Here is a 26978-nt window from a genome sequence, read left to right on the forward strand (position 1 = left end):
GGGGCAGATGTGGATTCTGACCACAATCTATTGGTTATGAACTGCAGATTGAAACTGAAGAAACTGCAAAAAGGTGGGAATTTAAGGAGTTGGGACCTGATTAAACTGAAAGAACCAGAGGTTGTAGAGAGTTTCAGGGAGAGCATAAGGGAACAATTGACAGGAATGGGGGAAAGAAATACAGTAGAAGAAGAATGGGTAGCTCTGAGGGATGAAGTAGTGAACACAGCAGAGGATCAAGTAGGTAAAAAGACGAGGGCTAATAGAAATCCTTGGGTAACAGAAGAAATATTGAATTTAATTGATGAAAGGAGAAAATATAAAAATGCAGTAAATGAAGCAGGCAAAAGGGAATACAAACGTCCCAAAAATGAGATCGACAGAAAGTGCAAAATGGCTAAGCAGGGATGGCTAGAGGACAAATGTAAGGATGTCGAAGCTTGTCTCACTAGGGGTAAGATAGATACTGCCTACAGGAAAATTAAAGAGACCTTTGGAGAGAGGAGAACCACTTGTATGAATATCAAGAGCTCAGATGGCAACCCAGTTCTAAGCAAAGAAGGGAAGGCAGAAAGGTGGAAGGAGTATATAGAGGGTTTATACAAGGGCGATGTACTTGAGGACAGTATTATGGAAATGGAAGAGGATGTAGATGAAGATGAAATGGGAGATAAGATACTGCGTGAATTTGACAGAGCACTGAAAGACCTGAGTCGAAACAAGGCCCCGGGAGTAGACAACATTCCATTAGAACTACTGATGGCCTTGGGAGAGCCAGTCGTGACAAAAATCTACCACCTGGTGAGCAAGATGTATGAGACAGGCGAAATACCCACAGACTTCAAGAAGAATATAATAATTCCAATACCAAAGAAAGCAGGTGTTGACAGATGTGAAAATTACCGAACTATCAGTTTAATAAGTCACAGCTGCAAAATACTAACGCGAATTCTTTACAGACGAATGGAAAAACTGGTAGAAGCGGACCTCGGGGAAGATCAGTTTGGATTCCGTAGAAATGTTGGAACACGTGAGGCAATATTAACCTTACGACTTATCTTAGAAGAAAGATTAAGAAAAGGCAAACCTACGTTTCTAGCATTTGTAGACTTAGAGAAAGCTTTTGACAACGTTAACTGGAATACTCTCTTTCAAATTCTGAAGGTGGCAGGGGTAAAATACAGGGAGCGAAAGGCTATTTACAATTTGTACAGAAACCAGATGGCAGTTATAAGAGTCGAGGGGCATGAAAGGGAAGCAGTGGTTGGGAAAGGAGTGAGACAGGGTTGTAGCCTCTCCCCGATGTTATTCAATCTGTATATTGAGCAAGCAGTAAAGGAAACAAAAGAAAAATTCGGAGTAGGTATTAAAATTCATGGAGAAGAAGTAAAAACTTTGAGGTTCGCCGATGACATTGTAATTCTGTCAGAGACAGCAAAGGACTTGGAAGAGCAGTTGAACGGAATGGACAGTGTCTTGAAAGGAGGATGTAAGATGAACATCAACAAAAGCAAAACGAGGATAATGGAATGTAGTCAAATTAAATCGGGTGATGCTGAGGGGATTAGATTAGGAAATGAGACACTTAAAGTAGTAAATGAGTTTTGCTATTTAGGGAGTAAAATAACTGATGATGGTCGAAGTAGAGAGGATATAAAATGTAGACTGGCAATGGCAAGGAGAGCGTTTCTGAAGAAGAGAAATTTGTTAACATCGAGTATAGATTTAAGTGTCAGGAAGTCGTTTCTGAAAGTATTTGTATGGAGTGTAGCCATGTATGGAAGTGAAACATGGACGATAACCAATTTGGACAAGAAGAGAATAGAAGCTTTCGAAATGTGGTGCTACAGAAGAATGCTGAAGATAAGGTGGGTAGATCACGTAACTAATGAGGAGGTACTGAATAGGATTGGGGAGAAGAGAAGTTTGTGGCACAACTTGAAGAAGGGATCGGTTGGTAGGACATGTTTTGAGGCATCAAGGGATCACAAATTTAGCATTGGAGGGCAGCGTGGAGGGTAAAAATCGTAGAGGGAGACCAAGAGATGAATACACTAAGCAGATTCAGAAGGATGTAGGTTGCAGTAGGTACTGGGAGATGAAGAAGCTTGCACAGGATAGAGTAGATGGAGAGCTGCATCAAACCAGTCTCAGGACTGAAGACCACAACAATAGGCAGACCACGTGCATTGGGGATGAAACTTCATACGGAACGCCTAATGTTTGTCCGCACAAGAACTGGAAATATGTCACGGCGAACATAATCTGGAAAACAGCATGCAGTCACGAAGTCTTGCCAGTACTACTTGATTATCGAACTATAAAAGTGTGCAAAGAATTGATAAAAGCCACTACTGATTGTTGTTTTGCTTCGCTTTGGCTTAGGCAGAATTTACACTAAAATTTGAGCTTGAATTAAGTACAGACGCGAATACTAATGTAAAATGAACTGTGCATTTTAAATTTAATTTGATTTCATAAATGAATGGAGAAAGAACATGAATTCTAAATGTTTTAGTTAAACTCTTGATTAGTAAAGCTCAAGTGAAAAGCAGTAATAAATAAAACGTTACACATCTCTGTGATGGATTATACAAGTAGGCGGTACACTACAAATTGAACGAAAGAAAAGCTCTGCACATATTTGTATATCCTGAACACATTTAAGTTAGTGGGAATGTGTACGCTAACCTCTCGGATGGACAAGTGAAACACCATTACTGTACCACGAGCGTGGAACACGGTCTACTTTTGAGAACAACGTAAGTTCAGTCTGAACACGAGTTAAGGCACATTTAAGGACCCGAAAACGTTGCAACCAAGATATTATGCCAAACTGCAAACGCATGGCCCCAGCTCATCGTGATTCTAGTAACTCGTTGCATGAGGATGGCCATCAGAAAGTAACCTCAATTCAAATATCCAGAGTCCATAAGCAAGCAGGACGTGGCACTAGTCGTCCGTAACCACTGAATACAGCATGAGAAAGTGTCCATACGAAAAACTAGAGAAACAAAGAGTATCTTTTCCGTCGTTGAATGGTGGTTCCAAACACGCTACACGGCACGCACACGCCTCTAATTGGTCCAAAGTTTGCCTAGCGGACATATGTTCATTTGACCAGTCATACACTGGACGGGTACAGAATGTCTTTGCAATAGACTGACAACCCAGAACTCGCGTAAGAATGATTAACTTAAAAGCTGACATTTTAACGAACGACTATCAAAGTGTAGGGATAAATACTGCGGAGGGAGACCAAGTCTCGAATACAGTAACCAGATTCCAGTGTATGAAGGTTCCAGTTGTTATGCAAAGATGAACAAACTTGCGCAGGATAGATTAGCTGAATCAGACCAGTATTGTACCTGAAGACAACAACAAGAACAACATGAAAGACACTAGATTGAGGTTGTGCCTCAACATTATGCACTCATGCTAAACTAAAGTGCGGTAGTGAGAAGGCTTCACAATACGAATATGTACGAGGCGTGTTCAATACGTAATGTGACACATTTTGTTCTGAAATTAGGTTGGTGTTATTCAGTATTCCAATACACCATACTCTTTTGGCTACAAAATCCTATCTTTTAACATAATCTCCGTTCAATGCGACGGCCTTACACCAATTCAGTGGGGGCGCCTGTATGCCCGCATTGTACCACTCCACTGATCGTCGTCGCAGCTGCCGTCTGCTGCATCAGTCATCTTCCCATTACCCACGTGCTGCTTCCCACGGAGAGCATTCCTCATTGGTCCAAATAACTGGAAGTTGGAAGATGTGAGATCTCGGCTGTATGGTGGATAAAGAGGAACAGTCAAAAATGGTTCAAACTGCTCTGAGCACTATGGGACTTAACATCTGAGGTCATCAGTTCCCTAGAACTTAGAACTAGTTAAACCTAACTAACCTAAGGACATCACACACATCCATGCCCGAGGCTGGATTCGAACCTGCGACCGTAGCTGTCGTGTGGTTCCAGACTGAAGCGCCTAGAACCGCCGGCGAGGAACAGTCCAATGAAGCTATGTGAACCCATCTCTGGTGCGCAGGCTTGCGTGAGGCCCTCCGCTGTCATGAAGAAGTTCGTTTGCATTTTTGTGGCGATGAACACGCTAAAGTTTTTTCCTCAATTTCTTGAGGTTAGCACAGTACAGAGCTGGTCGGTGCACCATAAGGGAGGACATCAAACAGAATAACACTTTCAGAGTCCCAGAATATCACCTTCCTGACTTTACTGACTGAGGGTGCGGCTTTGATCTTTTTCTTCGGAGGAGAGGTGGTGTGCCTCCACACCATGGATAACCGTTTTGTTTATAGTTCGAAGTGATAAACCTACGTGTCATCGCCTGTGACGATGTTCGACAAAAAATTGTCACGATCAGCCACGTAACGCGCAAGCAGTTCCTCACAGATGGTCCTTCATTGCTCTTTATGGTCTTTGTTAGGTGGCAAGGAATCCTGCGGGCACACATACCTTTGAGTGCCCCAATTGGTGAGAGAGTGTGTCGGCGCTACTAAAAGAGACGTCGAGTTGAGCAGCGAGGTCTTTGATTGTGATCCGTCGCCCACCTCGAATGAGAGTGTCCGCCCGCTCCAACATCGCAGGAGTCACGCGGGAGATTGGACAGGTTTACACGACCTTGTTGCAATGATAACAGACACCTCGCCCAATGACTCACCGTACTTTTGTTCACTGTCATGACTCCGTTGACATTCTACAAGCGTCTATGAATATATGCGATGTTTTGGTTTTCCGTCATAAGAAACGCACCTTCGTTACAGGCGCCAATTTGAAGGCTACGAATAGTGCTGCAACCTTTCGGAACTTCATAAATCTATAGGGACTAAAGCGGGAATATTCCACGATGTCCCACAATAAATTTCGCATTATTTCAATCAAAACCCGTATAAGCAGCGACCAAATACATTCCATTTCAAGGTTATGGAGCCCATAATCGGTATGCCAGTCACGCAAAGTCGCAGTGAGCATTAAGGCCATCGTCCTACCGACGTCCCAGGTTGAAGATACCCACTTGGTAAAAAGCACCGTGCCCTGCTACGCGAAGAAGTCCATTACTGCCTGCTGCTTATCCTCGTCCGACGGGTATCGCTGAACCTCTAAGCCCTTTTTTTAGAGGAACCGAAGGCGTAATAATAGCGTGGGTGCTCCTTCGTCTCCCTCTTGAGTTAGCGTAACTTATGCGTTACGAGATTTGCTATACGGGGAAGTGCGTTATCTTGAGGCAACGGCACCCCTTGGCGCACCATTCCACAACGGTAATTTTCGACAGAGATTCTGCCCCATAAGCACTCTTCATTCTCCAATGGACATCTTTCGATGATTGTCCTTCCACACCCAAGAAAAGAATAAAAGCACGGTGGTCCGGTTTGGAACCATTTGGTAATAATTCATAGTTCACGTTTCCTCAATTACCGCAAGCACGTCGCAAAGGTACTAATATCAAACGAATCCCTTATTTTCCAGTAGCGCTGGCCATTAAAATTGCTACACCACGAAGATGTACTATAGACGCGAAATTTAACCGACAGGAAGAAGATGCTGTGATATGCAAATGATTAGCTTTTCGGAGTATTCATACAAGGTTGACGCGAGTGGCGAGACCTACAACGTGCTAACATGAGGAAAGTTTCCAAGCGAATTCTCATACACAAACAGCAGTTGACCGGCGTTGCCTGGTGAAACGTTGTTGTGATGCCTCGTGTAAGGAGGAGAAATGCGTACCGTCACGTTTCCGACTTTGATAAAGGTTGGATTGTAGCCTATCGCGATTACGGTTTATCGTATCGCGACATTGCTGCTCGCATTGGTCGAGATCCAATGACTGTTAGCAGAATATGGAACCGATGGGTTCAGGAGGGTAATACGGATCCCAACGGCCTTGTATCACTAGCAGTCGAGATGACAGGCATCTTATCCGCATGGCTGTAACGGATCGTGCAGCCACGTCTCGATCCCTAAGTCAACAGATGGGGACGTTTGCAAGACAACAACCATCTGCACGAACAGTTCGACGACGCTTGCAGCAGCATGGCCTATCAGTTGGGAGACTATGACTGCGGTTACCCTTGACGCTGCATCACAGACAGGAACGCCTGCGATGGTGTACCCAACGACGAACCTGGGTGCACAAATGGCAAAACGTCCATTTTCGCATGAATCCAGGATCTATTTACAGCATTATGATGGTCGCATCCGTGTTTGGCGACATCGCGGTGAACGCACATTGGAAGCGTGTATTCGTCATCGCCATACTGGCGTATCACCTGGCGTGATGGTATGGGGTGCCATTGGTTACACGTCTCGGTCACCTCTTGTTCACATTGACAGCACTCTGAACAGTGGACGTTACATTTCAGAAGTGTTACGACCCGTGGCTCTACCGTTCATTCGATCCCTGCGAAACCCTACATTTCAGCAGGATAATGCACGACCGCATGTTGCAGGTCCTGTACGGGCCTGGATACAGAAAATGTTCGACTGCTGCCCTGGCCAGCACATTCTCCAGATCTCTCACCAATTGAAAACGTCTGGCCAATGGTGGCCGAGCAACTGGCTCGTTACAATACGCCAGTCACTACTCTTGATGAACTGTGGTATCGCGTTGAAGCTGCATGGGCAGTTGTACCTGTACACGCCATCCAAGCTCTGTTTGATTCAACGCCCAGGCGTGTCAAGGACGTTATTACGGCCAGAGGTGGTTGTTTCGGGTACTGATTTCTCAGGATCTGTGCACCCACACTGCGTGAAAATGTAACCACATGTCAGTTCTAGTATAATATATTCGACCAATGAATACCCGTTTATCATCTGCATTTCTTCTTGGTGTAGCAATTTTAATGGCCAGTAGTGTATATAAGCTGCAGCAACGAACTCAATTTCAAACTTATTGATCACACCTTGTACATTTAAGAGACAGGTGGAAGCTATAATACTAATGCAACACCTGGAGCGAGAGGCCCGCCACCCACTGACTCCGTGATTTGTTTCTGTTCCAGCTGACGATGGCGGTCTACCTGACGCACGTTTCTCAGGGCGGCTCACTGAGGCAGGCGGTCCACTACGCGCAGGAGATCCTCAGCGGTGAGTACCATAAATCTAGGCTCTAGAGGTTCCCAAACGGTCGATTTCTTCCCTTCTTGCATATAAGTAATTTGTTACCTGCAGAGAAATATCCCTGTTCAAAAAATGGTTCAAATGGCTCTGAGCACTATGGGACTTAACATCTGTCATCATCAGTCCCCTAGAACTTACAACTACCTAAACCTAACTAACCTAAGGACATCTCACACATCCATGCCCGAGGCAGGATTCGAACCTGCGACCGCAGCGGTCACGCGGTTCCAGACTGAAGCGCCTAGAACCGCACGGCCACATCGGCCGGCGTAAATATCCCTGTCATCAGGACCGTGGCAGCGTCGGACTTCTTGTACTACTGCTGGCTTTCCTGTCGAAACATGCTGTGTGAATATACTTGGATATGTGAGACAATTACAGACAATTAACACTTAATCTCAGTACACTGTCTGACGAAAAAAGTGCCGCATGCAGAAGGGGAGGCGAAAACGAAATGACGGGTTGGAAGGGTATGTGATGTTATTTGAGTGATTGCAAATAGGGCCAAATTCAAAAAATGGCTTGGCAGTGTCAGCACACTTATCAATATGACGGTACACACCCACTGGTCTGGAGGCATACTGGGCAACAACTGTTGTAACGGATCCTTGATATTTTGGATACTGCCACTACGATGGAGTTCACGTACGAGCTGATCCCACATATTACGTTCGACATAATTGATACATGGAATCTAAACTGGAAAAATGTTCATTGAGACAATTATGTTGAATACAAACTCTTCTGATCGTTTAGCTAAATATAAACAACACAAAAAATACTTTTTGAAGTGTCTTCCATGACTAACCAATTTACACCATAGAAATTAAATACTTCTTCAGAAAATTTATTGTGGCAATCTACTTTTTAACGCTGTAGTAAACAACACAGTCTTACAAAACCTCAGCAACTGGGAAACGAATAATCATGTCCCTTACTGGACGATATAACAGGCGGAACAAAAGTTCTGACAAGCCACTGTGGAGCAACTTGTGGTGAACGCCAAGTCCGTGCTGAGTACGAATAACGCAAAAGTTAATGTTCGTAGCTAAAATCACCGAAACGATGACAAATTCCAGACGCGCCGAGTTAACAGTCAGGTCCTCGGGGGTTCAACGACTTGGGGTCAAGTGGCGCCTGTGACGACACATCAGCACACGATATTTACACCATTTATACCATGGCCCTTCCTAGGAGACGCTCAGCAGCTTCTGGGACCCATCGTGGTTACCTGTGCTATATAGATTTGAAATCCTGGGTCTTGGGGGGGGGGGGGGGGGGCGGCATATATGTCAAAATGTTTCAAATGGCTCTGAGCATTATGAGACCTAACATCTGAGGTCACCAGTCCCCTACACTTAGAACTACTTAAACCTAACTATCCTAAGGACATCACACACCTCCATTACCGAGGCAGGATCCGAACCTGCGACCGTAGCAGCAGCGCGGGTCCGAACTGAAGCGCCGAGAACTGCTCGGCCTCAGCTGCCGGCGCATATATGTCTGATGTGAGCAGGAGAAGTGTCAGGTGGATGATGGTTAGGTAGGACTGCAATGGGCACTAGTGTGACCTATTCTTGAGTGCTGATGGAGTGTTTGGGATCCGAACCACGTCGGATTGAAAGAAGACATCGAAGCAACTCAGAGACTTAGTTGCTAGATTTGTTACCCGTGGGTTCGATCAGTATGCAAGTGTGACAGATATGTTTCGGGAGCTCAAGTGGGAATCCCTGGATGGCAGAAGAAATTCATTTCGAAGAACACTACTGCGAAAGTTTTGAGAACCGGCATTTGAATCTGACTGCAGAGCGATTCTACTACCGCCAACATACATTTCGCGTAGGGACCACCAAGATACGAGAAATTACGGCTCATACAGAGGCATATAGACTGTCGTTTTTCCCTCGCTCTATCTGCTTATGAAACAGGAAAGGAAACGTCTAGTTGTGGTAAAGGGTACCTTCGCCACTCACCGTACGGTGGCTTGCGGTGTTTGTGTGTGGATGTAGAAATATTGTTCGGTGGGTAACACCTCTTTGTGAAACTTTCCCTGGTGAGAAGACAAAAAAAGGGGGAGTGCATCGGTGACTGAGTGATGCTGTCAGAGTTTACACATTTGAGCTTTGAGAGTTCTTACAAAATGTTCAATCATGCCGTTTGAAACCGGGTAAAATGGAGCTATATGGACTAATGTGATTACATTAACTTCACAAAATTCTGGTAGTTCCTGAGAGACCATCTAAGGAAAATATCCTGGAAAAGATCTGGATGGTGGTAGTGGAAGTGGTGGAAGGCATTCGCGAGACAAATGGATATCCAGAACCTTTGTCTACCACAATGAACCAAGAGATCCCCAGAAAGGAGTCAGCGAAATTCAGATGAATCCTTGACCAATGAGCTGAGGTGGACGTCAGTGGGAAATATCTAGCGGCAGGGGCACTTGCATGGACTGGCAAGTGGTTCAAGAGCAAACCATGTTTGTGGTGGCTGTGTCCTTTCCCCGTTAACACATGTGATGTTTGATCAGCTGTTTTGAGAGAAGAGAAGCATAAAACTGACGACACTGTTCATCAGTATAGTCTCTTGACAGTCCCTGTAACCGGGCAGTCCATTCATGTTACGACTCAGATGCTACCTCTTGACTTATACCTTGTGGCTATGACGTGGCTCTGTGGATCGAAATATTCTGACCGTCTAGCCTTGAGGATATCAATGGGCCTTGACACGCGGTCTGAGGCGCTGCAGTCATGGACTGTGAAGCTGGTCCCGGCGGGGGTTCGAGTCCTCCCTTGGGCATGGATGCGTGTGTTTGTCCTTAGGATAATTTAGGTTAAGTAGTGTGTAAGCTTAGGGACTGAAGACCTTAGCAGTTAAGTCCTATAAGATTTCACACACACACACATCAATGGGTCTTGGGTCTCTGCTTCAGGGTGTAGTTTCACTAATTAGAACTAAAGGACCACATGAGCCAGGAGAAAAGCGCGGCACTGCGTGTCGCCTGTCACATTATAGATGCGGAAGTGTAGTTCTAGTCGGCCGACGTAGCAGTCCCATGATTCCACCTTCTGGTCGAAGGGCAGGAGGGCGGGGGATGGGGGGTGACACAGTGTCGAGACCTGGGATATAATCTCCATCCTCGCCCAACCTCTCATTGGTCTGCCGCATCTGCTGGAAGAATGTGAGTACAGGTCTGAGATTTCCACTGCCTCTTGTGGAGATGCCGCGGAGAATTACCGTTTACTTTCTGCAAAGGCACGCATAAAACACAGTTTGTATCTGTTCTGTCCTACATAACTGATACACGCAATGTACATTGAAAAAATATTTATTGACGCCAGTTTGTTGACTGCACAAAGTTCTCAGACTTTAGTTAAATGTTAACAACACAAAAAATTCTTCCTGAAGTGTCTCCCAAAACTAATCAAATGGTTCAAATGGCTCTGAGCACTATGGGACTTCTGAGGTCATCAGTCATCTAGAACAGTACTACTTAAGCCTAACTAACCTAAGGACATCACACACATCCATGCCCGAGGCAGGATTCGAGCCTGCGACCGTAGCAGTAGCGCGGTTCCAGACTGTAGCGCCTAGAACTGCTCGGCCACCTCCGCCGGCAAAAAACTAATCAATTAAAACCACAGAAACTAAATACTTCAAAAATTTATGGTGGCAAGCAGAGTTATTTTTAACACTGTAGTAAAACACTGTCTTACGAAACATAAATAACTGGAAAATGAATAATCAAGTCCCTTGGTGGACGGTATAGCAGGTAAAAGAAAAGTTAAATTTCGACAAGCCACTGTGGTGTACTCCCGTTTGAACGCTAAGTCCATGCTGAATACGAGTAACAAAAAAGTTAATGCTTTTAGCTAAAATTACCGAAATGATAACAAAGTCCAGATGCGCGGTGCCGGCAGAGTTAAGTCCTCGGGGATGCGACGACTTGGTTGAAGAGAGGCAGTGGACGGCGGACTGGACATATGTGGTAAAGTTCATCGGTTCCGAGCTGGCGATCTCATTGCTTCTGCTGTCCCGACGTGAGATTAAATCCTCGACGTTGCGGAGTACTACATGTTTCTAATCAGCTGGGTTGCAGAAGCAGAACATAGTGCTGACTGGCGCACGCCGATGCTTGCTGTGCATGGCGACTGGGAATTTGCCGCGACCTCCAGCGTCGCCCTATCATGATCTGGTCCAGGGATCTCCAAACTTTTTAGTCCGCGGGCCACATTGACTCCTCCACGAAGTCATAAGGGCCAAGATCTACCTAGTGTAGGGTGACCAAATTATTTTCGGTGAAAACCGGGACACATTCACCCGGGTGCCAATGGACACCTCATTTCACATGTACCCAGGTTTCTTAATTTTAAATATTAATGTTTTGTTGATACCTTTTGTTAACCCGATTATTATAACTAATAAGAGGATACAAAAGATTGATATAATCTAGATTATCTGTATAATTAATGACATTTAATAAACGTATGCAGTAATAATGAAATATATTACGAGTTTACAAAATTTTACAGTCATTCAACGTTTAATCAATTAATATTAGCATGAGCTTAAATATTACTGAGCACTTGTAGATGGAATTGACTGTCCTTGGAGAAAAGGGTATTTTTCACTGCCTCCCGCCTTCTTGATCATGTCTTTGTTCTTTGAGGCACAGTGATAAAACTCGGCACAATCCATTTTGTAATTGTACAGGATCTGCAGGATTGCTTCAAGAGAGTCCACCTCCATTCTGTTTCTTTCATCGGTCCACTGGATATTCATGAACGAAAATATTCTTTCCACATTGGCATTATGGGCTGGGATTGCAAATAAATACCTTGCAATTATTACCAACTCAGAGTAATGCTGAAGACAGTCACAGCTTTTAAAAAAACTCTCCCACTTCTCATGACATTCCAATGGTGTTTTTTTCATCATTCCACTTGTGAAGACTTTATTCAACAAAATTTGTCAGTATGCCGAACTGATCAAAGAGAATGGAATCATCGATTTCAATCTCTTTTCTTTTCAAATAAGAAACTGTCTCTTCAACACTTTCCCATTTTGGCACTCTCTTCAGTAACATACAATCAAACACAGGCGATGAGGGTAAATATAAGGCGCTCCACTTGCTGAGATATTCTACTCAAGTGTCATAAAACGTGTTAACTTCTTCTCTAAAACTCCTTTCCGCTGCTTCTGATACTTCTGCTCTTTTAAGGACAGATTTAACAATAAAAGAAATGAACTGCTGTTCTCTCCTCTTAGTAACAGTTTCCAGAGTATTTTTCAAAACATCATGTACCTCTATTACACTTTTCGTGCTTCCCTCAATTTCCTTTATCCAATGCGGCAAAGTGCTAAGCTGACTGTGAATGAACCATAAGTAGGTTTCACTTAAAGGGTTACTGAAAAACTGAACCAATATTTTGGGGGCTTTGTCTTCATTTAGGAAAAAATCTTTTAACGGTTCAAACAGGAGGATTACTCTTTCAACTGCTGGAAACAGTGATAACCAGCGAGTTTTCGAGTGACACATTACATTCATATATTCAGTTCCCACATAATCACAGAACTCCTTAAGCCTCTCTGTTCTAACAATATATATGTAATAGTGTGAGTATACCTTCATGACGATAGTTCCAACATCACAGCTTAAACTGTCAGCAGATGTCTGCACGGTATTGTGTAAAACATGTGCAGGGCACCGTATGCCTTCAATGTTTTCATGGAATGTTGCCTTTAATTTGGTAAATACGTTGCTTCTGCCTTGTCTTTTTAAACCACCAAAGTTTGTGTTGGTGTTGTCTCCACAAAATGCCACACATATATTTTTCTCAAGATCAAACATTTCGATAGTATTCATACAAGATCTTGAAATTTCGTAAGATGTTTCATTAGGTAGGGAACTCACCTTCAATAGTTTGGTCTGAATTCTCTGATTAATATCGAAAAACTGAACAACAAACGGAAATATTTTAGTGGCCTTATGATTGCTGGCATCAGTAGATATCCCGTATAAAGATGACTTTTTGATGTATTCAAGGCTTTCCTTTACACTCTGGGGAGCAATAACTCCATTCACTAAGGCTGACACTTTAGTTCTTGCTGAACTAAACTTTTTTGCAATGGAAGAATCATCAAACATAATGCTGTTAAGCTTATTAGTACAATCACTAGATCTATAAGTTTGGTGATGTTTTACCGTGTGGTAGGCTAGTGTAAGCTCGGATGCTCGAACTTTCATCTCTTCACTTGACTGATATTTCACAAAATAATTTTGTAGAGTTTTACTGCAGCTCGGTGCACTATATCTGTTAATGTGTGTCTTTGACCTGATGTGATCAACTATGTCGGAACGTCCACCATGACTTATACTAATAAAACAGTTACATACCGAACACTGCTTCGTAATCAAAACGACCCTCCTTAATGAAATTCCATTCCTTGGAATAACAGTCACTGAACTTGCAGGCACGTTTCGGCATTGCGTTTCACAGTACTGCAGCAATAAGATCACTAATATGAGAAAAAACTATTGCAGTTTGTCTGACAAAAAATCAACTACTACACTGTTCTGACAATGAGTGTGTAAGTGGCGCGACAATCGGACGGTTTCATAGCTCTTTTACAATAATAAAACTTACTACTTGTTGGCCAAAGTACCGCTCAAAGTAAATTATTGCCTGAGTGTATCAATACTCATACTGTGATTACTAGTATGGGACAATGGAGGTTTTAGACAAATAAGCTAAAATATATTAATTTCTTGTGTTGTATTTCCTTTAATATAGCGAAATCACAAAAATTTGAGAAAGTTTCACGAAATGTATTTAAAAACTGGATTCCGGGACTTTTGAGCGTCCCGAAACAAATTTTCGGGACACCGGAACACAGGTATGAAAACCGGAACAATCCCGGTCTTCCGGGACGTTTGGTCACCCTAACCTAGTGGGATTAAAGCACCCTAGCACTCCATGATCATCGTAATGTAAGGCTAAAAGAAAGATGAAATCGCAAAAATCTAAGGTTTTGGGAATAGCTAGCACTGAAACGAACTACGATTTTTATTTAATTATATAATTTTGATTGGTGGACGTACCTGACCGAAATTCTGGCGTATTTTATTCTGGCGAATTTCACCGACAAAAAAGTATGTCACTGCACATTCTTCACGAAAGCGTCCTGCGAAGTTAACGAAATCTCAAAATCATTGTTAGCACACTATTACTGCAAGACGTAACAGAGGTAATGTCGACACATTGTTATTTCCAGCGGCGCAACAATAAGTTTAGTTATTTAGTCTTGCAGCGATTAGCAGAGCAAGAGCATAATATATTTGATAGTTCTGTTGCGTGATTATGTCTATGTTGCTAGTGTCTCACGAGTTTAGTGTTTTATGCGCTGTACTAGTAGGTGAGACGACGAAGTGTGGGACAATTCAAAGTTTGAATTCGAAGAGACAAGGAAAATCGGAAAATCGAAATACCGTACTTGAGTATTTTTTCACTGTGATTTTTTAGTGGAACTACAGTGTAATTGTGAGTGTTTAATTTAGCAATTAAAGTACCTTAAAAATAAATTTATTGCATTTTGTTTAGGCAGACTACTCCCTAGTTTTATTAGTGTTAAATAGCACAATTTTATTTTCAGGTTACAATCTTTTGTGAAGTTCTGTACGAATATGGAAAAGAAACGAAAGGTTGATAGTGAATGTAGAATTTTTAAAGAGCAGTGGGGATGTCAATATTTCGTGGTGGAGTCAAGCAACAAATCAATGTGTACTATTTGCAATGAAGTAATATCAGTCTTCAAAGAATACAATATAAAACGTCATTATGAGACTAAGCACTCTCAGAATTACTCCAAGTTCACTCCAAGTTCACAGGACGCGAACGATGAGAAATGTATGAGTCTCTGAAACGCCAGCTAAAAACCCAGCAGTCGCTGTTTAAGAAAGTAAATTCTAAACAACATGCAGCAACTCGTGCTAGTTTTCGTGGTGCTCATTTAGTAGCGAAACAGTGTAAGCCATTTACCGATTTGAATTAATTAAGAACTGCATTATTGCAACAGCAGCAGAAATGTGTCCAGAAAAAGTTAATTTATTTAAAAACATAAGTTTGTCGGCAAATACTGTGGCTCGAAGAATAGATGACATTGCACAAAATATATCGTTCACAACTGCGTTACAAAAATCAAGACTTAGACTGGATCTCTTTGGCCGTGGATGAGTCATCAGATGTATCAGATACTTCTCAACTACTACTTTTTATTCGAAGGATTGACAAAAATTATGAAGAGCTCCTTGATGTTCACAGTATTCACGGGACGACAACTGCCGAAGATATTTTTAAAGGAGTTGAAAGGGCAGTTCAGAAAAACAATCTTCAGTGGAAGAAATTAAAATGTATTACAACTGATGGTGGCAAAAACATGTGTGGGAAAAATAAAGGTGTTGTTGCTCTCCTTTCTAAGGCTGTAGGAAATGACTGCGGTTCAAAACCATTAGTAGTGCATTGTATTATTCACCAACAGTCTGTGTTTGGAAAACATTTAGATATGTCAGAAGTTTTAAAGCCAGTTGTTTCAGTTGTTAATTATACCAGATCCCATGCACTCAGCCATCGCCAGTTCCGCGAGTTTCTTGAAGATATTGAGGAAAGCAACTTGCCATATTATACTACAGTGCGCTGGCTTAGCTGCGGTAAAGTTCTGGCCCGTTTTTTTGAACTGCGAACAGTAATTGAAATTTCTTTGAACGAAAGGAATCGCCCTCTAGCTGAGTTACGGAACCGTAAGTGGTTATGGAAGCTAGCATTTTATATAGACTTAACAAAACATATGAATGACCTTAATTTAAAATTGCAAGGTGGAAACCAGCTTCTGCCTGATTTATACACTCATATTAAGTCCGTTCGACAAAAGATTGCTTTGTTTCAATCTCAGTTGAACAAAGTATGCTTCACGCATTTTAATACATGCCAAACATTCAGTCAGCAAACTGAGATTCCATTTCCTGTAATTTTCGCAATTGAAGCTTTGGGCGCTTTAAAAATTAATTTTGAATCTCGTTTTTCAGATATCTATGCAAATTAAAACGATATGAAGATATTCCAAAATTCCTTTGACGTCAATATACACTCCTGGAAATGGAAAAAAGAACACATTGACACCGGTGTGTCAGACCCACCATACTTGCTCCGGACACTGCGAGAGGGCTGTACAAGCAATGATCACACGCACGGCACAGCGGACACACCAGGAACCGCGGTGTTGGCCGTCGAATGGCGCTAGCTGCGCAGCATTTGTGCACCGCCGCCGTCAGTGTCAGCCAGTTTGCCGTGGCATACGGAGCTCCATCGCAGTCTTTAACACTGGTAGCATGCCGCGACAGCGTGGACGTGAACCGTATGTGCAGTTGACGGACTTTGAGCGAGGGCGTATAGTGGGCATGCGGGAGGCCGGGTGGACGTACCGCCGAATTGCTCAACACGTGGGGCGTGAGGTCTCCACAGTACATCGATGTTGTCGCCAGTGGTCGGCGGAAGGTGCACGTGCCCGTCGACCTGGGACCGGACCGCAGCGACGCACGGATGCACGCCAAGACCGTAGGATCCTACGCAGTGCCGTAGGGGACCGCACCGCCACTTCCCAGCAAATTAGGGACACTGTTGCTCCTGGGGTATCGGCGAGGACCATTCGCAACCGTCTCCATGAAGCTGGGCTACGGTCCCGCACACCGTTAGGCCGTCTTCCGCTCACGCCCCAACATCGTGCAGCCCGCCTCCAGTGGTGTCGCGACAGGCGTGAATGGAGGGACGAATGGAGACGTGTCGTCTTCAGCGATGAGAGTCGCTTCTGCCTTGGTGCCAATGATGGTCGTATGCGTGTTTGGCGCCGTGCAGGTGAGCGCCACAATCAGGACTGCATACGACCGAGGCACACAGGGCCAACACCCGGAATCATGGTGTGGGGAGCGATCTCCTACACTGGCCGTACACCACTGGTGACCGTCGAGGGGACACTGAATAGTGCACGGTACATCCAAACCGTCATCGAACCCATCGTTCTAACATTCCTAGACCGGCAAGGGAACTTGCTGTTCCAACAGGACATTGCACGTCCGCATGTATCCCGTGCCACCCAACGTGCTCTAGAAGGTGTAAGTCAACTACCCTGGCCAGCAAGATCTCCGGATCTGTCCCCCATTGAGCATGTTTGGGACTGGATGAAGCGTCGTCTCACGCGGTCTGCACGTCCAGCACGAACGCTGGTCCAACTGAGGCGCCAGGTGGAAATGGCATGGCAAGCCGTTCCACAGGACTACATCCAGCATCTCTACGATCGTCTCCATGGGAGAATAGCAGCCTGCATTGCTGCGAAAGGTGGATATACACTGTACTAGTGCCGACATTGTGCATGCTCTGTTGCCTGTGTCTATGTGCCTGTGGTTCTGTCAGTGTGATCATGTGATGTATCTGACCCCAGGAATGTGTCAATAAAGTTTCCCCTTCCTGGGACAACGAATTCACGGTGTTCTTATTTCAATTTCCAGGAGTGTAGAAGCGTTACCCGCAGAACTTCAGTTTGAAATTATTGATTTGCAATGTAGCGACTTTTTTAAAGAAACACATTCAAAGTCAACATTACTGGAATTTTATAAATGTCTTCCAAATTTACATAAATTTGCCCGTGGCTTTTTTTCCGCTTTTGCACTACTTATTTGTGTGAAAAAACTTTCTCCAAAATGAAACACGCAAAAAGTATTTACAGATCAACATTAAGTGATGAGCATTTGAAGTCGCTGACGATTATCTCTACCAGTAAACTTGATCCACAACTGGAGTTAATTATGAAAGGAAAGTTACAGCTACATAAACGTCACTAATTATCACTAACATGTTAAATTTCTTTATGTGAATAATAACACTGTGAGTTTTCAAGATATAAATTAATTACAGTTATTTTTATACATCAGTTATAACTAAAATATCCAATATCATTATGTACACCAGGTATTGTATTTTCTTTAAATTGCCTTTAAATAAAAATATTTTATACGATTTACTTGCTATGTGTATTTTACAACGTAATCAAAAGAAAGTGAAACTTCGCTTAAGAAGCATCTTCCATAAAGATTGATTACTAAGGCTAGTCGCCGAAGTGGCGTCCATTTGAAAGACTTGCACCAGACTCGTGAGTAGAATAAAATGCAAAGAATTTTTTTACTTAAAATGTTTTCGCCAAACTAGTCTGTTAACCGTTCTTTTTTTTCACTATCGCACGGAGAATGGTCTGTCTGTTTATTGTGAATAGCCACAAGTTTAACCATGACCTTCCGCTTTGTAAAGATAGAGCTCCGACAATGTCGCGGTGTATTGGTCGCGATAGGCCTCGAAACTCAATTTTTGGCAGTATAGGTACCACCTCAAATATTTGGCGGGCCGGATACCGGGGATGTCCGGCCAGCTAACGCGGGCCGGTTTGCCAGCCCTCGCGGGCCTGTTTCGGCCCGCGGGCCGTAGTTTGGAGACCCCTGGTCTAGTCGCTGCTTCTTGCCTCTGCCTCAGTTCGAAAGGGGCCACGGGCGTTTGAATTGTGCAGCCGGCAGAAATTTAGCCCCCGGGGTTCCACGGTAGACGCGTCACATCACCAGCATGTATTAGGGACAGATCTGGGGATCTTGCTGGCCGTGAGAGTGGTTCAGCATCTCACAGACCGTTCGTAGAGACACGTGCCTATGAGGACCAGCATTGTCGTGCTGAAAAATTGTCGAATGAGGTTGTAGGATGTCCACGACGTATCTTTGTGCTGTCGGAGTTCAAATGGTTCAAATGGCTCTGAGCACTATGGGACTTAACTTCTGAGGTCATTAGTCCCCTAGAACTTAGAACAACTTAAATCTAACTAACCTAAGGACATCACACACATCCATTCCCGAGGCAGGATTCGAACCTGCGACCGTTGCGGTCGCGCGGTTCCAGACTGTAGCGCCTAGAACCGCTCGGCCACCTCGGCCGGCGCTGTCGGATTTCCAACCACTACCAGGCATTACATGAAGTGCATCTTCCTGGCAGATTAAAACTGTGTGCCCGACCGAGACTCGAACTTGGGACCTTTGCCTTTCGCGGGCAAGTGCTCTACCATTTGAGCTACCGAAGCACGACTCACGCCCGGTACTCACAGCTTTACTTCTGCCAGTATCTCGTCTCCTACCTTCCAAACTGTACAGAAGCTCTCCTGCGAACCTTGCAGAACTAGCACTTCTGAAAGAAAGGATACTGCGGAGACATGGCTTAGCCACAGCCTGGGGGATGTTTCCATAATGAGATTGTCACTCTGCAGCGGAGTGTGCGCTGATATGAAACTTCCTGGCAGATTAAAACTGCGTGCCCGACCGAGACTCGAACTCGGGACCTTTGCCTTTCGCGGGCAAGTGCTCTACCATCTGAGCTACCGAAGCACGACTCACGCCCGGTAGTCACAACTTTACCTTCAGGTAACCCCAAAGCCAATAATCGCACGGACTGAGGTCTGCGGACCTGGGAGGCCAAGCATGACGAAAGAAACGGCTGAGCACACGATCATCACCAAACGACGTGCGCAAGAGATCTTTCACGCGGCTAGCAACACTTTGGTTTTTTTTTTTGGTTCTAATAAAACCCCATATCAGTCCGAGCTTGTGTGTCAATTTTTACCTCGCTATCTACATTATTCCGTGGTTTATTTTCAAATTTACACTGACTTTTTGATCACCCGGTATAATGGCGGCAGATTGCTGTGTCAATGCGTTCGTCGACGAGAAACAACTCAAGTAAATGAGACGAAACGAGGGAGCAAAATTAGCGAGTGAACCCAGTGAGCGACGTAGTACATTGTGTCTCGAGCAGTGTTGTAACCTGCGTAGTATGGCTCCACTGTTAAAAGCGTCGTCCGTGTTGTGTTGCGAAACGTACGGGGTGGCTGCACACAACTAACCCTGTTTGTCTTTAAGGCAGAGCGACTACTTCTTTAATTCTAGGATTGACCTCTCCGCGCCACGCTAACGTGAAGACACTGCTCTTTTGTACTAGGTGCCGTCCCCAAAATGAATACGGTGCCTAACCCTGTGGGCCGGCGTTACAACTTTTCCGCAGTCACAGCCACGGTAAAATCGACCTATGATATACTGTGGCTGCAGTTTGTATTCGAAGACTTCCTCTGCGTTGGCCTGAACTTCAGTGTTGTTTTCGTTAATTCTTCTAAAAACGCAGCTAAAATTCCTCTCCGTGATACACGCATCCAAAAGGAATCCACTAAACGTCGACTCACACCAGTTACGTGCATGGAAACGTGAGGGAGAAGAAAAAGGCTTAGTTTCCGACTGACAGTATTTTCAGTGCTTGTTGAACCGGTTCCACAGCTCCAGAACCAGACACCCGTCTTCCTTGCCGCCGGCTATCGTGACAAGGCCACGAGACAACTTTCTTCTTGCCAACGGCGAATTGAATTCTTCCGCCCCTGACACAAATAAGGAGTATATGCGCCGTCCCCTAGCACGTATTAACGTTCCACTCAAAAGTAACAGTTCTGTGCAACGCGATGCAGTAAGAAGAAAACTACAACACTGACACCCGTCCGTTGTATTTGTACATCTACAATTATACTCCACAAGTCATTTTATGAAGTGTGGCGACTAAAAACAAATACAGGCTATTTCAAAATAAATATACTTGTTTTAGGGTTCAAATGGCTCTGAGCACTATGGGACTTAACATCTGTGGTCATCAGTCCCCTAGAACTTAGAACTACTTAAACCTAACTAACCTAAGAACATCACACACATCCATGCCCGAGGCAGGATTCGAATCTGCGACCGTAGCAGTCGCGTGGTTCCGGACTGAGCGCCTAGAACCGCTAGACCACCGCGGCCCTGGTTTTAGGGCTTTGTACTATGTATTACATCCAGCTTAACAATTACAAATAATACACCAAATGAAAGAGCAATTCACAGTTTTGTTACTACACCAGGGCGAAAAGCGAAGTGTATGAAACGACCGAGAGTGACTGAAGAACGTGTTGAACGAGTGAGAGTCTTTCGCCCGTAGCCGTAAGAAATCAGTTCGGAAGGCTAGTTGTGAATTAGCAGTTCCAGTGAACAGACGCTTACAACTTCGTCCTTATCGTTTGCAGTTGTTACAAGCTAGTCTAAAGCCTACAGACTATGGTTTACGTGACAACTCTGCAAGCGACATGTTGCTGCATGATGAGGACAATTTTCTGGATCGTGTCGACTTCAGCGAAATTTCGCCTAAATGGAAATGTAAACACACATAATGCGCACAAACTTTAATGTTTTTTTGTGCCATATCCCGGCAGAAAGTTTATCGGCTTTTCTTTTTCGGTGAAGCTACTTTAACTGGCGTTTCTTATCTCGATGTTCTGGAACTATTACTCTTAACTCAATTATAAGAAGCTGAGCCACAGAACTTTATGTGGCAGCAAGGTGGTGCGCTACCTCACTGGCATAACTCCGTACCCGTTTGGTTAAACGATGTTGCAACCGATTGCTGGATTGTCTGCAAGGAGCCGGATGACAGAGCTTGTTTTGCATGACCTCCAATTTCACTCACGATCTGACGCCATGTGGTTTTTGCCTTTGGGGGTTCTTATTCGTACAGGATCAGTGTATGTGCCTCCTCTACGAGCTCATCTGCCCGAGGCTGCGCAGTCGTAGTTTGTGAGGCTGGTCCCGGCGGAGGTTCGAGTCCTCCCTCGGGCATGGGTGTGTGTGTTTGTCCTCAGGATAATTTAGGTTAAGTAGTGTGTAAGCTTAGGGACTGATGACCTTAGCAGTTAAGTCCCATAAGATTTCACACACATTTTTTTTGATCTGCCCGACTTTAGAAACAGCATTGTTGTAATAATTAATCCAGACACACTGATCAAGGTTTGGGAAGAACTGTCCTATCGACTCGATGTGTGGCGATTGGTACTCATATTGAACACTTTAGTTGCTCTCTCATTTGATGTTTATTTATAAGTGTAAGCTGAATGTAATAAATGCTACAAAGGCTTAAAACCCCCATATTCATTCTGAAACACCCTGTGCTTCTGCATTCTTATTCCTTAGCAACACTGTTGTAAATGGGCCGCGTCCTTAGAAGTCGTTAACGCTGTCTAGTGTAGTGTCACACTGACCGGGAGTCCTAGTTTAAACCGTGGCTATTGTAGAAATTCGCATCACCAGAATTTGGCCACGACTTGATAGCGCAAAGTTTCTGAAAACCAGATCTTCTGTCAAAGTTTCAAAGATGGTACCGCACACCCACCTCCTAATCGTTGCAAACACGCCCTAATGACATCTATCAAGATAAGTGATAGCGAAACAGAATATCACGTGAAATCTTTCTGCAGAGGAAAGCTGGCTAGACATGACGGGATACGTGTACGATTCTACATTGATTATCTGAAAGACCTTCCTCCATTTCTGAAAGAAATTTCTCGTAGACCGCTAGAGCAAAGAATCTTTTCAACCAACTAGAAAAAGTATAAGTGATACCCGCTTCAAACAAGAGCTGTCAGAAAGATACTGGTACTATAGCTTTACACTGCTGACGTAAATGAATTGGAAAATAATAATTGCGCCTCACGATCGGACAAGATAGGAGATTCCATTTATAACTTTCTAGCAGATATAACTGTTCTTATCTTAACAGGAAATGTGGTGAAATGTTAAATTAGCTTCGGGTGCGCATCGAGCGACTGATAAAGGACCGCCGGCCGGAGTGGCCGAGCGGTTCTAGGCGCTACAGTCTGGAACCGCGCGACCGCTACGGTCGCAGGTTCGAATCCTGCCTCGGGCATGGATGTGTGCGTTGTCCTTAGTTGGGTTTAAGTAGTTCTAAGTTCTAGGGGACTGATAACCTCCGAAGTTAAGTCTCATAGTGCTCAGAGCCATTTGAACCATTTTTGATAAAGGACCGTTACGGCTCTGGAAATACAAAAACAATCTGGGGGATAATGTTAGAATCTCCTTGCCGCTATTGTACACCGGAGAGTCTGAAATGAAGAAAAACGCAGGAAGCCCTGCAGACGGTCGACGTTTGATGCAAACAGTGACAGTGCATCGCAACGGAAATAAAAATTTAACATATTACAAAAAGATAGGCAGAAAGACAAATAGCATGAGTACCTCATTGCCGATATGTCACCAGGAACAGTAACAGCTTTTAGATAACTAGTAGTATGCATGCAGAATGACTTAAAATGGAACGAAAAAGTAGTTGCAGGAAAGGGAGATGCCAGATTGATTCTTTGTTCCGTGAGTCACCTGACGTTTGATACGTCCTGCGACGATTTCACCACTTTGCTAGCGTCTTCCTCCCAGAAAATCATTTACACCGAACGTCCCCAATTATTTCTTGGATATTGTCTGTATTCCCCCACAGTTTTCACCCTCTGAAGCCCCCTCACTTACTACGGAAGTTATTCCTTGCTGTCCAAACTCATGTCTCATCATCCAGCCCTTTACTGTAACCAGTGTTTTTCACACATTGTTTCTTCACTAAGTTCAAAAGGTTCAAATGGCTCTGAGCACTATGGGACATAACATCGCAGGTCATCAGTTCCCTGGAACTTAGAACTACTTAAACCTAACTATCCTAAGGACATCACACACATCCATGCCCGAGGCAAGATTCGAACCTGCGACCGTAGCGGTTGCGCGGTTCCGGACTGTAGCGCCTAGAACCGCTCGGCCACTCCACCGGCCGCTAAGTCTGCTGCGAACGCACAAGGATACTATGTTACCAATGTCTGACTACCGTATAGACTCACAAAAGCGAGTTATTGACATCAGCACTTCAGTGTTGAAAATCAATTCAGAGTACTTAAAATGAGATACAAGATGCTCACAAACTTCACTGGCAGGCGCTGCATGAGGTGCAGCTCGGAGGCGTTTACTGCCAAAATTTCGACAGCTCGCTTGACAAGCGGAATCAGGCAGTATATTAATTTCTCCAGCACATATCTCATGAAATGTCCGCAATAAACAATCAGACGTACGTAATAGAGCTCATACCGTGACTTCCCTACTTTCGATCTTCCTGCGCACCGTTCACGTATGAAACGAGAAAAGATACTGAAACCAGAAGTGCCCTCGGCCACAAAACGTTTGCGTTACAAATCAAAAATAAATAGATAAAACTAACTAGTGCGTGGTTATTTACAGTAGTGTCCACTGGCCTCTACTATTTATGCAGGGTGAGTCAACTAACTATTTCCACCAAGAATAGCTCGAAACTATGATAGGAACTGAAAAGTTTGTGGGACAAAAGTTACATGGGACAACGGGGGCCATATACGAGGGCGGTTCAGAAAGTAACCTCCGATTGGTCACAGTGCGGGTTGTGGGGGGAGTAGCGACGCCATCTGTGCGTTCACGCACTCAACAGGTCAGTCGGCATCAAGCCGTGGTCGAGTGAACGTCGTACCTGCGCTAGTTTAGTTTTTGTGGCAGTTTGAAATGTGTGCTGCAATAGAAAACCCCGCCAAATGTGAAGTGCGTGCTGTCATAAGGTTTTTTACAGCCAAAGGATATTCTGCAGCAGCTATTCATCGTGAGCTTTGTGCCGTGTATGGACCAAGAGTTATGAGTGAAGGAGTTGTCCGTGAATGGGTACGTTTATTTAAAAGTGGACGAGAAAACGTTCATGATGAAGAGAGGAGTGGTAGACCATCATTGGTGACTGACGAACTCGTTCAGACAGTTGATGCAAAAGTTCGTGAAAATCGACGTTTCTCAATGTCGGAGTTGTCTACTGGTTTTCCACAGATTTCTAAGACTCTCTTGTACGAGATAGTGACAGCAAGATTGGGTTACCGTAAGTTCTGTGCACGATGGGTGCCCAAAATTCTTACCGACCACCACAAAACTCAAAGAATGGCCTCTGCATTAGACTTTCTGTCACGTTATGAGGACGAAGGAGAACCATTGTTAAACAGAATCGTGACCGGTGACGAAACCTGGATTAAGTACGTGAACCCTGAGACAAAAGAACAATCAAAGATGTGGGCACATTCAAATTCGCCTACCAAACCAAGAAAAGCCTCGCAAGATTTTTCTGCCAGAAAACTGATGGCAACGGTGTTTTGGGATGCCAAAGGGGTGTTGATGGTTGAATTCATGGAACGTGGTACAACCATTAATCAAGACGTGTACTGTGAAACAATAAAAAAGTTACGACGGGCTATACAGAACAAACGCCGTGGTATGCTGACTTCCGGTATCGTTTTTTTGCACGATAACGCCCGTCCTCACTCTGCTCGCAGAACGACGGCCCTTCTTGAGTCCTTCAAGTGGGACGTTATCAACCATCCACCTTACAGCCCAGACCTGGCGCCAAGTGATTATCACCTCTTCATGCATTTGAAGAAATGGCTCGGGTCACAGCGGTTTGATGACGACGAAGAGCTCAAAGATGCGGTCACAGGCTGGCTCCAGGCACAAGTGGGTGATTTTTATGCAGAAGGAATTTCAAAGCTTGTGAAGAGATACGATAAGTGCCTCAATCGCTATGGAGACTATGTAGAAAAATAGTGCAAAGATGTAGTTGTAAGATGTATATATTAAAATATTTTTATTTAACTTGGTGTATTTTTTTAAATCAACCGGAGGTTACTTTCTGAACGGCCCTCGTATGACGTTGGTCTTTTGTTGCTAGGTGGGATCGTTTCAGAAATATGGATGTCAACCTTGTTTTTCTAAATGGAAAGCTATAGTTTGGTACTTATTTTCTGATAGCGGCTATCGAGGCGAATCGAATGATGTGTAACAGTAAGATCTTTGAAGGTCAACAAAGGTCACGGCTTATTTGTCAGACATGACGCCTTGGATTTTTTCTTGTGGGGATTCGTATAAGACATTGTTTGCAAAGACGTTCCAACTACACCTGAAGATATGCGAGAGAGAAGAGAGAATTGTCAGAGTATGTCCTTCGATAAGTGCGGAAGTGATAAGGAATACAACTCAATCCATGATACGAAGATTGCAGCACTGCATTGATACCAGTGGTCATCACTTCGAACACCTACTGTAAATGGGCGTTTATGTCACCTTTTTGACCTTCATTGACCTTCAAAGACCTTACTGTTACAAATCATTGGATTCGTCTCGATAGCCGCTGTCAGAAAATAATTACCAAACATTTAAAAAAAAACAAAGTTGACCTTCATATTTCTGACGCGACACCACCTAGCAACAAAAAACCAACGTCATATTATGGGCCCCATTGTCCCATGCAAAATTTGTCCCACAAACTTTTCAGCTACTATCATACTTTCGGAGTTATTCTAGGTGGCACCCTATATACGGGATGTCCAGGAAGGAATGGTCAATATTCAAGGATGTGACAGGAACCATCAGTCCAAAGAAAAAAGTCTAATAGACAATTTTTTCTTGTTTTGGTCCCTACAACCTACTCAAAAAATGGAAAGCAAAGATCCTGCAGTAGAAGAGTTTTTTTCAATATAAGATGAAGAAGTCATCATAGCTCTTAACCCTGTGGGGCAGTTGTCCCCTGCAATGGAGATCTGTTAATGTCGCTTCGTTTGCGTTTTTAATGCACGCAGGACACATCACCATGAGGAAGTATTCACTTAAGTGGGCTGCTGAAGCCCCAGGACTAATTAAATATGCCAAATAAGCGACATTAACAGCTGACTCTGCGGTGGGCAACTGCACCACAGGGTTAAGGTATGCATCTTAGACCACATGTTTACTAGACTTTTTTGCTTAGAATGACCGTTCCTGTCATATCCCTGAATATTGATCATTCCCCTCGGGACATCCTGTTTTTC

At 44.0% G+C, this 26978-nt stretch overlaps 1 protein-coding gene across 1 annotated transcript in view; it reads left to right on the forward strand.

Moving 5' to 3' along the window:
- The window catches only part of LOC126198963 (lipase 3-like), a 202432-nt gene that overhangs the window by 151211 nt on the left and 24243 nt on the right, over nucleotides 1-26978 (forward strand). The window contains exon 6 of the mRNA XM_049935613.1: nucleotides 7022-7106. Within this exon, the coding sequence (XP_049791570.1) occupies nucleotides 7022-7106 (85 nt within the window). The remainder of the gene's footprint in view (nucleotides 1-7021; nucleotides 7107-26978) is intronic.

The sequence above is a fragment of the Schistocerca nitens genome, chromosome 8 (assembly GCF_023898315.1).
Source record: "Schistocerca nitens isolate TAMUIC-IGC-003100 chromosome 8, iqSchNite1.1, whole genome shotgun sequence".
In the NCBI taxonomy this organism is placed as follows: Eukaryota; Metazoa; Arthropoda; class Insecta; order Orthoptera; family Acrididae; genus Schistocerca; species Schistocerca nitens.